The sequence below is a fragment of the Crotalus tigris genome, unplaced genomic scaffold, assembly GCF_016545835.1.
Source record: "Crotalus tigris isolate CLP2741 ecotype Arizona unplaced genomic scaffold, ASM1654583v1 scf7180000023616.527904, whole genome shotgun sequence".
NCBI classification, from domain to species: domain Eukaryota; kingdom Metazoa; phylum Chordata; class Lepidosauria; order Squamata; family Viperidae; genus Crotalus; species Crotalus tigris.
This window is the reverse complement of record NW_024100080.1, coordinates 175,566-188,649: the sequence shown is the minus strand read 5'-3', so window position 1 is coordinate 188,649 and position 13,084 is coordinate 175,566. Positions and strand designations below refer to the sequence as shown.

Here is a 13,084-nt window from a genome sequence, read left to right as displayed (position 1 = left end):
TCAAATTAATCATAAAAGGCATGAAGAACAATGAAAGCCCCAATCGCCCTGGTCACAGCCCTTTATTACGTAAGGCTTTTCAGCTCAGAATCCACACAAATCTCCCAGAGACTCTGAATACGAGGCTACGGAAAAGAATAAAGCTTTATGGTTTGATCAAAGAAGAGCCCGATGTCTCAATCTCTTGTCACACGCACAGCGAGACAGAGGAGAAAAGGCACACACATTATCTTTTTTTTTTTTTCACTTTTATAGCTAAGGCACTTTCTCAGGCTAACAGGCTAAAAGATTCCTTTTTTTCGTTTGAATACTTGTTTTCTTTATCTGTCAGGTTAGCTCAGTTACAGCTTGTCACAGGCTACGCTTCGAATACACAACTGCTGGCAAGCAGCCCAGAACTTTCTCTTTGGGCGGATACATTTGCAGCGGAAGAATGATACATTGCAAGCTATAGCCAATACATTTAAAGTGAGAAGAGAGGAGAAGAGAAGAGAAGAGAAGAGAAGAGAAGAGAAGAGAAGAGAAGAGAAGAGAAGAGAAGAGAAGAGAAGAGAAGAGAAGAGACGGAGCTTGTGGTGCCCCACTGCTTACTTCTCTCCATGTGGATGTGGCGCCATTGGGGACTACTCCTTGAGTAGGCTTGTCAGCCACATACAGATCCATCTGGTGGGGATGTTGTTTATCCCACCTTTTCCTAGTTTAGCAAGGAGCAGGTTGTGGTCTACTTTGTCAAAAGCCTTACTGAAATCTAGGCATGCGACGTCCACTGCGTTTCACTGGTCTACTGATTCAGTCCCTTGATCCAAGAATGAGATGAGATTGGCCTGGCATGATCTGTTCTCCACACACCCGTGCTGGCTCCCGGTTATAACTTTGTTTGCTCCTAGTTGTTCACAGATCTGCTTTTTGATTATCTTTTCTAGGATCTTCCCAGATATGGAGGTTAAACTGATTGGTCTGCAGTTTCCTGGGTCTGTTTTTTGTTTTTTTTTTCCCTTTCTTGAAGATGGGAACCACATCAGCCCTTTTCCAATCCTCGGTTCTTCCCCGGTGCTCCAGGATTTGTGGAGGATGGGGTTCTGATATAACGTCTGGTATCGGTTGCCTGAGGAGTTTGGGAGTCTTTTTTTTTGTGTGTGTGTGTGTGTGTGTGTGTGTGTGTGTATCCGCAGTCCCCCCCCACATGGTTCAGACCTGGGGGGGGGGCTTCCTGCCCCCAAACTGAGCCGGGTGAGCCCAGGAGGAGCCCTCAAGCTCTGGCTCCACTTTCCTCTAGGCTCCCTCTGGGAACCGAAAGGGCATCTAGTCCACCCCTACAGACACACAGAGAAAAGGAGGATCTGGTTGAGAATCACGGGGGGGGGTGCGCAAAAGGAAGTCCGCATGAAACGCCCCCCTAAAATGCAGCTCCCCCCCCCGACTGAAGGGATTGTTCCCCCCTCCCACTTTCTCCGCTTCTCTCTCTGCGCCGAACTATCTCCTCTATCGGGCGAAGTCAAGGGAGGCTCTGCCCGGAGATCGATGACGCTGCGGAAGGGAGAAATCCCATTGGTCTCTCCACTTTTCTGGGCCCTCCCAGTTCCGAAGTTCGAGGGAAACGCCTCCTCCCCCCCCCCAATCCAGACCCCCCGATTCCGCCTCTGGGGCTGGGAGCCTCCGCGTCTCCGTCTCTGGTCTCTCTGGGGCGCTTGTGGGGCGGCGTCCATGGGCTCCGCTGGGCTCCTCCTGGTGCTGCTGCTGCTGGCGGGGGCTCTGGCCCGGATCCCCGGAAGCGAAGGGGGGAAGGAGACCCCCGGTAAGGAGGGGGCTCGTCGAGGGAGGAGAGGGGCTGGGAGGGGCCGTCAGAGCCCCTGGGGGTGGGGGGGGGAGAAAGGGGCTGGGATCCCAGAAGTGGGGGGAAAGGGGTCGAGGGCAAGAGAGGCAGTAGGCTGCAGGAGCCTCGATCTCCGCGTGGTCTCCGCCCCTGCCTCGCCTCATTTTCCCCGCAGGATGGAGATGGAGCCCCCTCCCCTCTTCCCTTGTTGTGGCCGAGGTGGGGCGGGGGTCGCGAGAAGGCAGCCCAGGTGGAATAAGAAGCAGCCGGGCTCCTCTCTCGTCCCCCCCCCGTGGCTGGGTGGGAGGGGGACCGTGCGGATCCCGAATTAGCGCCTGAGCCCCAAAGTTTCTTGCACCGAAAGAGGAAGGAGACGGAAAGCGAAAGCGAAAGAGGGAAACTGAGGCATTTTCAGAGCTGAATCCACAAAGGCCAGCAAAGGTATACGAAAAAGGGTTTTTTTTTGGCAAAAGTGTTTTTGCAACCTCAGTTTTTCTTCTGAATCTCCATTTTTTTAAGGGGAGGGAAGAGTTGAGCTGGATTCCTTCTTGGGGGAGACTCTGAATTTGGGGAGGAGACTCAGAACCCCCCACCCTATTGCTGAATCCGGACTTGGAGGGGAGGGGAGAACTGAGGGAGAAGGATATTTGGGGGGGGGTCTGAATTGCTCCCCAAAACTGTCCCTTTAGTGAAGGGGGCTGGAGCCCCTCTCTTTGAGACAGTCTCGGGGGGCTGCAGAGGGGTCTATTTGGACGGGGGAGTGGAAAGAGGCGTCGAAAATCATCCAAAAGCTGCTAGTGGGGCTGAAGATGGGGGCGAGGGGGGAAAAGGGAAGGTGGGGCTTGAAGGGCGGGGATAGCCCAGGAGCATGGGTGTGGGTATCCTGATTGTGAGCCCCCCTTCCCTTCTGCTCCCAAAAGGAAGAGCGAGAGAGAAGCTTGGATATTCCTTTCCTTCCAGCGCAGGGGGGTCTCTTCCTCCCCCCATATTTCCTGCCAATTTGGGGGGCAAAGTGGCCCCATCGGGATCCAACGTTCCCTGCAGACAGTTAGGCCGAGTACTGGACCAGCTGAACTTCTGCCTGCCTTTTTCCACCCTGGGGAAGATGGAGGAGGTCCCTCACCAAGCTCCTCCCCTCCCTCCTTTTCCTCCCCCCTCCCGACCCCCACTAGGAGGGAATCCCGCTGGGACCGACAGTTCCCCATCCCTCCTCCAGGGGGCGCCTTCCGGTAGCCTCTTGCGGCAGGTTTCCCTCCCCTCCTCTGACAAGCCTGTGTCCCTCTTCTAGGAGAGGCTGGGAACCATGGGCCCTGGAGTCCCTCCTGACCCTCCTCCTCCTCCTCCCCGCAGCCCATTTTCTGCACAAGGGGACGTGCGAGTGCCGCTTCCTCTCCTCTCCGGAGCTGGCATGAAACGCCACCCTAAAATGCAGCCCCCCCACCCAGACTGAAGGGATTCCCCCCCCCTCCAACTTTCTCCGCTTCTCTCACTCTCCTCTTGTGGATGACTCAAGGGAGGCTCTGCCCGGAGACCGATGACGATGCAGAAGGGAGAATTCCCATTGGTCCTTCCGCTTTTCCCATTGGGCCCTCCCAATTCCGAAGTTGGAGGAAACCGCCTCCTCCCCCCAAGCCAGACCCCCCGATTCCGCCTCTGGGGCTGGGAGCCTCCGCGTCTCTCTCCCCGCTCTCTGGGGGCGCTGGTGGGGCGGCGTCCATGGGCTCCGTTGGGGTCCCTCTTCTGTTGCTGGTGGGGGCGCTGGCCCGGATCCCCGGAAGCGAAGGGGGGAAGGAGACGCCCGGTAAGGAGGGGGCTCGGAGAGGGGCTGGGAGGGGCCGTCAGTGCTCCTGGGGGGGGAGAAAGGGGCTGGGACCCCTGAAGTAGGGAAAGAGGTCGAAGGCAAGAGAGGCGGGAGACTGCAGGAGCCTCGATCTCCGCGTGGTCTCCCTCCCTCGCCGCATTTTCCCCCGCAGGACGAAGAGGGAGCCCCCGTTCCCTAATTGTGGCCGAGGTGGGCGGGGGTCGTGAGAAGGCAGCCGAGATGGGATAAGAGGCAACTGGACCCCCTCTCCGCCCCCCGCCCCCCCCGTGGCTGGGTGGGAGGGGGACCTTGCGAACCCCAAATTAGCTCCTGAGCCCCGAAGTTTCTTGCACTGAAAGAGGAAGGAGACAGAAAGCGAAAGCGAAAGAGGGAAACTGAGGCATTTTCAGAGCTGAATCCACAAAGGCCAGCAAAGAGTATAAGAAAAAGAGGGTTTTTTTTGGCAAAAGTGTTTTTGCAACCTCAGTTTTTCTTCTGAATCACCATTTTTTTAAGGTGAGGGAAGAGTTGAGCTGGATTCCTTCTTGGGGGAGACTCTGAATTTGGGAAGGAGACTCAGAACCCCCCACCCCATATTCCCCCATTGCTGAATCGCGACCTGGAGGGGAGGGGGAAGGATATTGGGGGGGGTCTGAATTGCTCCCCTAAATTGGCTCCCCAAAACGATTTCTTTGTTGAGGGGGGCTGGAGATGCTCCCTTTGAGGTGATCTTGGGGGGCTTCAGGGTGACAGAAAAGAGGGCTGAATCCTCAAATCACGGAATGTCAGTTAAGTTGGTGGGAAACAAAATTTGGGGGTAACTAGGGGATCTGGGGGTTCCCTTCTCCCCAGGATCCCCAGATCCGCAACCCATCTAGATCAAAATTGAGCAGCCCCCCTCAACAGAAGGGGAGGGAAAGGACCCCCCCATGTCCTGCCCACAACGGGGTCCTTTCAGCAGCTCCAGGAAGGCTCCCCACCCCTTTGGCCCCCCAATTCAGGGGACCCTGAGGGCCCACATAAACCCCTGGGGGTCCTCAAGGCCCCTCAGAGAACCAGGGACTGACTTTCAAACTGACAGCAAGGAATATCCGTCCTTCCACCCTCCACCCTTCGGTCAGAACTGAAGAAGCTTCTGGGATGAGAAGTGAAACGTCTTCAAGGGAAGAGTCCAGCTGCCTTTTGGAGAAGCCCCCTTGGGCTAAACGAGACCAGGGGGAGGGAGGGTCTCAGGAGAGACCCCCCCAAGCTCCCCTCGGCCTTTCCGAAGTCTCTGCTGACCCAGCCTGGACTCCTCATGGGGGGGGGGGTTCTTAAGGGAGCTTAAAGGGGCATCTAGTCCACCCCTCCAGGCACATAGAGAAAGGGGGACTGTGGTTCAGATTCATGGGAGGGGGTGAAAAAGGAAGTCCACAACCCCCCCTGGACACCCCTCTAAAGTTGCAGCACCCAAGACTGAAAATCTTCCCCTCCCTCGTCTTCTCCGCCTCTATTGGGAGGGATATGGGGGGGGGTCTGAGTTGCTTATCCAAACTCCCCCTTTAGTGAAGGGGGCTGGAGCCCCTCCCTCTGAGGTGGTCTTGGGGGGCTGCAGGGGGGAGGGGGACAGAAAAGAGGCCTTGAAAAGCACCCAAAGGCAGCTTGTGGGGCTGAAGATGGGGGGAGGGGGGAAAGGAAAGGTGGGGGTTGAAGGGTGGGGAGAGCCCAGGAGCATGGGTGTGGGTATCCTTATTGTGACCCCCCCCTTCCCTTCTTCTCCCAAAAGGGAGAGGGAGGGAGAAGCTTGGATATTATTTCCAGCCCAGAGGGGGGGTCTCTTCCCTCCCCCCAGATTTCATGCTGCTTTGGGGGGAAATCCAGCGTTCCCTGCAGGCGGACGGAGGCCTGGACCGGCTGAACTTCTGCCTGCCTTTTTCCACCCTGGGTAGATGGAGGGGGGGTCCCTCTTTCCCCCTCCCTCATTTTCCTCCCCCCTCCAGACCCCCAGCAAGGGGGAATCCCGCTGAGACCGACGGTTCCCCATCCCTCTTCCAGGGGGCGCCTTCCGGCAGTCCCTCGAGGCAGGTCTCCCGTCGCTCCGCCTTCCCGTCGCTCCGCCCCTCCTCTAGGAGCCGCTGGGAACCATGGGCCCTGGAGTCCCTCCTGAGGGCTTTCTTCTTTCTGCTCCACCCCCCCCCCGCAGCCCATTTCCTGCTCCAGCGGAAGAGCGAGTGCCATTTCTTCAACGGGACGCGGCAGGTTCGACTCCTGGAGCGGCACTTCTACGACCGGCAGGAGATCGACTACTACGACAGCGACCTCGGGAAATTCGTGGCCGTCACTCCGTTGGCGCAGCCCGATGTGGACCAGTGGAACAGCGATAAGCGCATCCTGCAGTACCTGAAGGCCGCCGTGGATCGCTTTTGCCGATACAACTAGGAGACAGCCAAGACCGGTCAGATGGTTGGCCGGAGAGGTGAGTGGGGGAGGGGGAGTTCCATGGGGGGGGAATGCAGGGACCCCCCCTTTTCCTTTTATTTCTTAGGACTCTCCCGGAGAAAGATTTGCCCCTGATGTGTTCTGTGCCCTCCAATCTATGAAATTTACTCATTGGTATTTATTGGTATTTATTGATACTCCTAAATCGCCCCCCTCCCTCAAAGCAGGGATCTGGATGGCGTAGTAGGATATAACATCACCCCTAAATAAAAGTGTATAAAAAATAAGGTTAAAAATTAAATTACAGTTAAAAAGTTTGAAATTCTACAACGATGACCATGAAACATGCCAAAGGGAAGAAATAGATCCCTCTCCTTCCCATCGGACCCACGATCTTCCTTCTCTTCCCAAGGTGCAAAGTTTCCCCTGCCCAGAAAAACTTCTTTGCAGAATATTATACCAAGTATTATATTTTTCTAAGGGGGGGGGAGGAATCCAGCAAGCTCTCTCTTTTGCCCAGTATATAGATATATTTCAATAGTAATCTACACTATATGCTATATAATATTTCAATATAATATTTTGATTAAATAATATTTATTGATTTACTTATCAACTTTTAAAACCGTCTCTCCCTCTCTCTCTCTCTCTCCCACAGAGGGACTTTACATGGTGTACACATAAAATATAAAGCCACCAAAATAATCTGTAGAATTTAATATTTAAAAGGCAGGAATGATTAAAATCCAGTGATAAAAATTCCATAAAAGGGGGGGGCTTCAGGAGGCTGACCAGCCCCACGGCTGCCTCCTCCTCCCCTGTGACCCCCAAGCAAAGCCCCAGAGCCCCCTTTCCCCCCCTTTCCGGGAGGCCAGGAGTGGGGGAGGGGCTCCCTTCACCTCTGGGGCCTTTGGGATTTTAGGATAAAAAGTGAACTTCCAAAGGTCTGGAAAAGGGAATCAGGGAAGGCTCTTTCGTCTGCTGGGCCCTGTCCATCTTTCAGTTCTTTTTATCCTTTATTCAGATTCAGTTGTTCATCCAATGTTGGGGGTCTGGGAGAAAAGCCCCCCTTGAAGCCCCCTTTTTGGTCAGAGACTCTGCTTCACCTGCAGCCGAATCGCTTCCCTCTTCGTATCTGGGAAGGTTCCCCATTTGGGGGCAAAGATTAACAAAAAAACCACAAACATTAAAACTGAATTTCAGGCATTCGTTCAGCCCTGAAGGCTCAGATTGTTTAGTTCCCTATTCCAGATTCCTGGCAAATTGCCTACATTTGTTGGTCTAGTTTTATTTGTTTATATTAAAAAACCTTATTTATTTCTATCAACTGATAACGTTTCATGGTGCAAAACCAGTGTTTCATCTGCAGTTGTTGCCATTTGTTGTTGCCAGGGTCTCCAAAAATAACACGCTACCAAAGAATTCAATAAGATCTTTCTTCCACGAGAGAAAAAACAAAAGATCCCAAGAGAAAAAGGCATTTTACCAGCTGGGCATCTGCTCCTTCCAGAAATTATGGAATATTTAAGGGGAACCGACACAGATTTTGTTCTCTGTATATTCAGTCGGGAATTCATTTTTACTACTAAATTCTTCCCTGCAAACCTAGGAGGATAATTAACTGTTCATAAAAAAATCCCGACCAGATCCCAGGATTAAATTACAAATAACCAAACCTTTAAAAATTGCAGGTTCTTAAACTTTATATAATGAGCTGTTCATCAGAGAATCCCTAAACGGAGAGAAACGTTGCTAGCAAAAGTTCTCTGATCTGGAGTGGATCTAAGAAGGACCCTCTGGGGGGGGCTCACTCATCCCCCCCCATTAATCCACCCAAGAGTTATGCCATTTGCTGAAGATCAAGAGGGATCCCTTCCAAGGCTCTTCTGTGATCCTGGTATCTGCCTGATCTCCTCAGCCACCAGCTGCCCCCACCTTCCCTTTCCCCAAGATCCCCCCCAGATCCTTTCCCCCCTCCCTGTCCGGAATGGGACAACTCACTGCAGGACAATTCAACAATTTTGTTCAATTATTTAAAATAATTTTTAAAATGTTTTTTTTTTAATTTTTGTCTTTCACATTTCATTTTCCTCCTCCCTCGGCCTCCTTCCTTTCCTGATTCTCTTTCTCCATTTCTTCCATATTGTGTAACTTTTGTGCTGCATTGAGTTGGCTGAGTTGTCCTAGACACCTCCCTCCCCCCCCACCCAGGCAGGAGAGTCGGACCCCTCCCCACCTCCCTCCCCAGGGGAAACGGGGCTGGGAGGGAGGCCTGAAGCTGCAGGGAGAGGGTGGGGGAGGGGGAACCTGGGCAGAAAAAACCAAAGGTTCAAGTACAGATTAGGCGAAATCTGGCTCAAAATCACTGGAGGTAGTTGTTGAATTCAGAGGCAATCCCCCCTCCCCCCTCACACCTCCTGTTCCTCCCCATCTTTTAACTATAATTTTATCTTGACTGGGAATTCCATTTTGATTGTTATAGAAATATTTATCTGTTAGGACTTTAATGTTCTAATGCTGTAAGCCAGGGCTTTTCAACCTTTTCACCGACTGTACCACTTTTAGGATATATGGCAATATTCGAGTACCACCTAGCAAGGTGTCAAACACTTGATGACCAAAAAAAAAACCTGTTCAAAGTTGCAATTGCACTGAAATGACTTATGACCATTTTTCACACTTATGACCATTGCAGCATGCCCAGGGTCGTGTGATTTATATTTGGATGCTTGGCAACGGATTTCATATTTATGATGGTCACAGTGTCCCAGGGTCATGTGATCCCCTTCTGCAACCTTTTGACAAGCAAAGTCAATGGCAGGGCTGCTGGTGGCCAAGTGCTAAGGCGGGACTTTCTTCCTTTCCTGCCTCCCTCCCTCCCTCCTTCCCTGCCTCCCTCTTTCTCATTCCCATCTCCTTCTGAAGGAAGACTTTGGACCCCCCCCCATTTCCCTTCTTCCATAGATTCATTGAACAAGGAAAAGCCTCCAGAGACAGAAAAGACAAGCCATTGAGGGAACTAGCTTAAAAAGGCGCATTCCCCTTTAAGAATCAGCTACTGGCTAGAAAGGAAAGTTAAGGAGCCCATTGTGCACTTAAGGAAGAAAAAAAAATGTAGTAAGTATGGCTGCTGGCTAAGGTAGACTCCCCAAATGGCTCCATTCGTAAGTAAAGGAATGCTACAGGCAAAATCCGTTCAGGAGAAAAATACTTCAAAATCCCTTGCATCAAAACTTACAGCTAACAATAGCAGAGCAATAGAAGCTGAGACATTAGCCATCAGCCAAATAGAAATTGCCAAACACTCCTTAAGAACACAAAGCCCCCATTGCACAAATGCCAGAACTTCAAAGTCACAAAAGCACAAAAGAATCCTTCCACTCTCCATCTCCCTCCTTGCCTCACCTCCAGCCAGTGCTGCCTTTCTTCATTGCTGCCTTTCTTCATTCCTCATGGAGAGCACCCCTCCTCCCTACATCCCTTGCCTCTTGGTTGCTGCCAGCACAGGTGGCTGCCAAAGAAGTTGTAGATCCACTTGTGACAGGCCTGCTTGATCTCCTGTCGTCTCATCCCACCCTCCTCCTTCTTTCCATTCTATGCAGCGAGAGCTGACTCCTCCTCCTCCCAAGGCTGCTTTTTTTTCTCTCTCTCCTTCTCCCGGCCAAAACTGCCTTCTTTTATAGCCTCTCCTGTCTCCATGCCCTCCTCCTCCTTTCTCATGGGGGAGGGGGTGAGCCAGAAGTGAGCCTGGGGCCTTTGCCTCGCCCCAGCCACTCTGCAGCTCCAGAGGACTCTCTCACAGTAAGTCCTTGCCTGCGCTGGCTCGTTCCCTTTCCCACTACACTTGGCTGGGCAGGGCAGCATACCATCTGCCATATGCTCATGTACCACAGGTGGTACACATACCACCAGTTGAAAAGCCCTGCTCTAAGCTGCCTAGAGTCATTTTATCAGGAGATGGTGGCAAACAAATTTAATAAATAAATAAATGTTCCGGTATTCTACCTATTTTTTAAAAAATGTGGTTTTCTTTTGAATGGGATCCCTGCAATTCTCCAAAACATGCTGTGTGTCTTCCCCGTCTTCTGGGTCTCTTTCTGTCTCCCTTCCTTCTGTTCCGGGGCATTTCCAGTATTTATTTCTGTTGGACTTGTGCAATTTCATGATGGAAACTGATCCCAACCAGGAACGATTTATGTTTTTCCATCTTTCAGGATCCCATTTAATTTCTTGCTGCAATTTGCTTTGGAAATAAAACAAATACTATTTTCAGGACTGAAAAGGGCTCTTGGCCTGAACTAACCCACTTGGTCTCCTGTTCTGGCCCCTCCTATGTCTCCCTTGTCCCTCCCCCCCTTCCTCTCCTCCAGCCAAGCCCACTGTTTCCATCTCCCCCACCAAGCTGGATCCCACTTCCCCTAACACCATCCTCCTCTGCATCGCGAGAGGCTTCTACCCCGTGGAGATCGAGGTCCAGTGGCTGAAGAATGGGCGGCTGGAGGAGGAGGGAGTGGCCTTTGGGGAGGAGCTCCAGAATGGAGACTGGACCTACCAGCTCCAGGTGATGCTGGAGACCCAGCCCCAGCGGGGAGACGTCTACACATGCCAGGTGGGGCACGCCAGCCTGGAGGCCCCCATCACCGTCCAGTGGGGTGAGCCCCTCCCCCTCTGGGGACCTCCTCCTGCCCTGAGAAGGGGGAGCTGGGATGGACCCTCTTGGGTGGGGGAAGATGGCCCTGATCCTCTTGCTCAGTGAGGCTCCTTCGCCTTCCTCAGAGCCCCGATCCTCCAACTCAGCCAGGAGCAAACTCTGGACGGGGATCGTGGCAGCCGTGATCGGGGTGATCTTCTTTGCCATGGGGCTCTCCCTCTACCTGAAGAGCAAGAAAGGTGAGTCTGGGGGCTGGATGAGAGATTGTGGGGAGGGGACCATCCAGGGGAGGCCTCTCAGCAAGCTTAGCATATGGCAAGGAGGCCCCCTTGGAGATTTGCTTGGGAAATTCTGTTCTCTGAGAGTCTACTGTATAAGTGAGCATCCTGCAACCTATTATGGGCTATTGATGGGGAGGGAGACACCCTGAGTGCTCCAGCCTATGAAGGGTCCTGATTGGATCTTTTTCTCCTTTCAGCAATTCCCATCCAGCCTCCTGCAGGTGAGTTTCTCCCCAAGTTATAGATGTTTCTTTAACATTCCTTAATTGTTCCTTTAAAAAAAAAAAAAAATGTGCCTGAACAAAACGTCCTAGCTATGGATAGCACAAATTTTTGAAATTTTGGGCAGCTTTTCATTACAGAGACCTGAAAACAGTGCAATCAAAAACAAACACACACACATAAACACTAAAATCTGGCCCAGGAGATTTCCAGGTTTTGGGAAATTGCAAAGGAGAAAGGAAGTCTCCTTGTGACATTTCACACAATTTCTGGCAAAGCCACACCCAGCTTTGCTACCACTCCCATCCTGGCCCCATCTTCTTTGTTAATATGAAACGTCTGCGGGGGGGGGGGCTCCTTTTTTGATTAATCCCCCAGTTAAGTCAATTGGGGTAAATTCCATAAGCCTCTGGAGATGAATTTCTGGTCCTTTGCATCCTTTTTCACACTGAAAAAGGGGGGGACACTCCCTCACTTTGTTCCTACCCATTAACCACCCCCCTGCAATGTGGGCCTGTGTGAGGGGGGTGGCTGAAAGAGAGGAATAATAAGCTATTTACACTGGCTTCACTTTATTTTCTAACTTTCTCCCCATCTCTTTTTTTCTACAGCACTCATGAATTAATCCTGCCATCCTTCCTGCTTCCTTGTGGGAAAGGAAGGGGCTTTTTTCCATTAGCTGATGAATTTCTGTCTCTCTTTTGCAACCTCTGAAAAATGGAGGGTCAAGATTTTAGATTGGGGGGAGGAGGAGAATGGCAGCCTGGAGCTTTTCCTGCTGAGACCCCACTGGCTTTCCTTTGAAGGCCTCTTTCTTGTGAGGGAGCGGTGGAGACCATCTAGACTGACCCCAGGGACTCTGGACCTGCCTGTCAGTCCAGACACCCAAATCTCTCCTGGCTTTAAATCCACAGCAGCTTCATCTTCATTACTCTTCATCCGAATCCCTTCCCTTCGCTTTGCTGTAAAAGAATAAACATTGTAGGAAAAATCCTGGAATTCCTTCTTCCTTCCTCTTCCTCCTCCTCTTTCCTCTCTCCCCCCCAGGAGGGTCCTCCCTTCTTCTCTTCCCCTCCCCAGATTGACACCTCCCCTGCCTCTGGATCAACCATCCCGGCTACTTCAGGTCCGAAGTCAAAACTGGTTTGGGAGGAGGGTGGGAAGATCCAGGGAGGGGAAGGGACAGGACTCCCCTCCTGCTCATAGGCCCCCTTGCTCTGCTTTCCCTCAAGCCTACCTTTGAGGACCAGAAGGTCAGCAGTCCTCCCCAAGCACACGTGGGGAGCCATTTGGGAGCACCTGAGGCTTCACAACTGGAGGGTCCTGTCCCATTTTGGCACCCAATGCCTTCCTTGTCCTCCCTCTTTGGGACTCATTCTAATGGCATAGGGCAGGGGTAGGCAACCTTGGCTCTTTTATGACTCATGGACCTCAACTCCCAGAATTCCTGAGCCAGCCACGCTGAGAGAAAAGGGAGATGTTTCCAAGCTGAGCCATGCTGGCTCAGGAATTCTGGGAGTTGAACTCCACCAGTCATAAAAGAGTCAAGGTTGTCTACCCCTGGCCTAGGTTTATACTATAGGCCACCCAACCAAACAGAGGAAATAGATGAACTTTTTAGTAGCTAAGGCATGGAGAAAGCACAGTAAAATAGTCATGGGGGACTTTGACCACCCTGACATCAACTGGAACACATTTTTTGGCGCCTAGTGGGAGATCAAACAAGCTCCTGATGAACCTAACAGTCAACTTTGACTCCCATAAAGTAGAGAAGGGAACTAGGGGGTCAGCCCCACTGGACTACAATCTCCCTAAGAGTCCTAGGCTGCCTTAACAGAGGGACAGAATCAAGATCACCTGAAGTTTTAATAGCACTTTACAAGGCCTTAATAAGGCCA

The 13,084-nt window shown here is 52.0% G+C and overlaps 1 protein-coding gene across 1 annotated transcript; it reads left to right on the top strand.

The window, feature by feature from the left end:
• Positions 1-1,602: 1,602 nt before the first annotated feature.
• Positions 1,603-12,177, top strand: LOC120297281 (H-2 class II histocompatibility antigen, E-S beta chain-like). The gene is made up of 6 exons (XM_039319725.1): positions 1,603-1,795; positions 5,797-6,030; positions 10,403-10,684; positions 10,809-10,922; positions 11,162-11,185; positions 11,798-12,177. The coding sequence occupies exons 1-6, from the start codon at positions 1,705-1,707 to the stop codon at positions 11,809-11,811; spliced, it is 759 nt and encodes a 252-aa protein (XP_039175659.1). The 5' UTR covers positions 1,603-1,704; the 3' UTR covers positions 11,812-12,177.
• Positions 12,178-13,084: the final 907 nt, after the last annotated feature.

Excerpts from the sequence above, each read along its gene's own strand:
- LOC120297281 (XM_039319725.1), top strand. The coding sequence starts at position 1,705 with ATGGGCTCCGCTGGGCTCCTCCTGGTGCTGCTGCTGCTGGCGGGGGCT. Across the intron at positions 1,796-5,796 it reads AGGGGGGAAGGAGACCCCCG|CCCATTTCCTGCTCCAGCGG; the intron begins GTAAGGAGGGGG and ends CCCCCCCCGCAG. Across the intron at positions 10,685-10,808 it reads CCCCATCACCGTCCAGTGGG|AGCCCCGATCCTCCAACTCA; the intron begins GTGAGCCCCTCC and ends CGCCTTCCTCAG.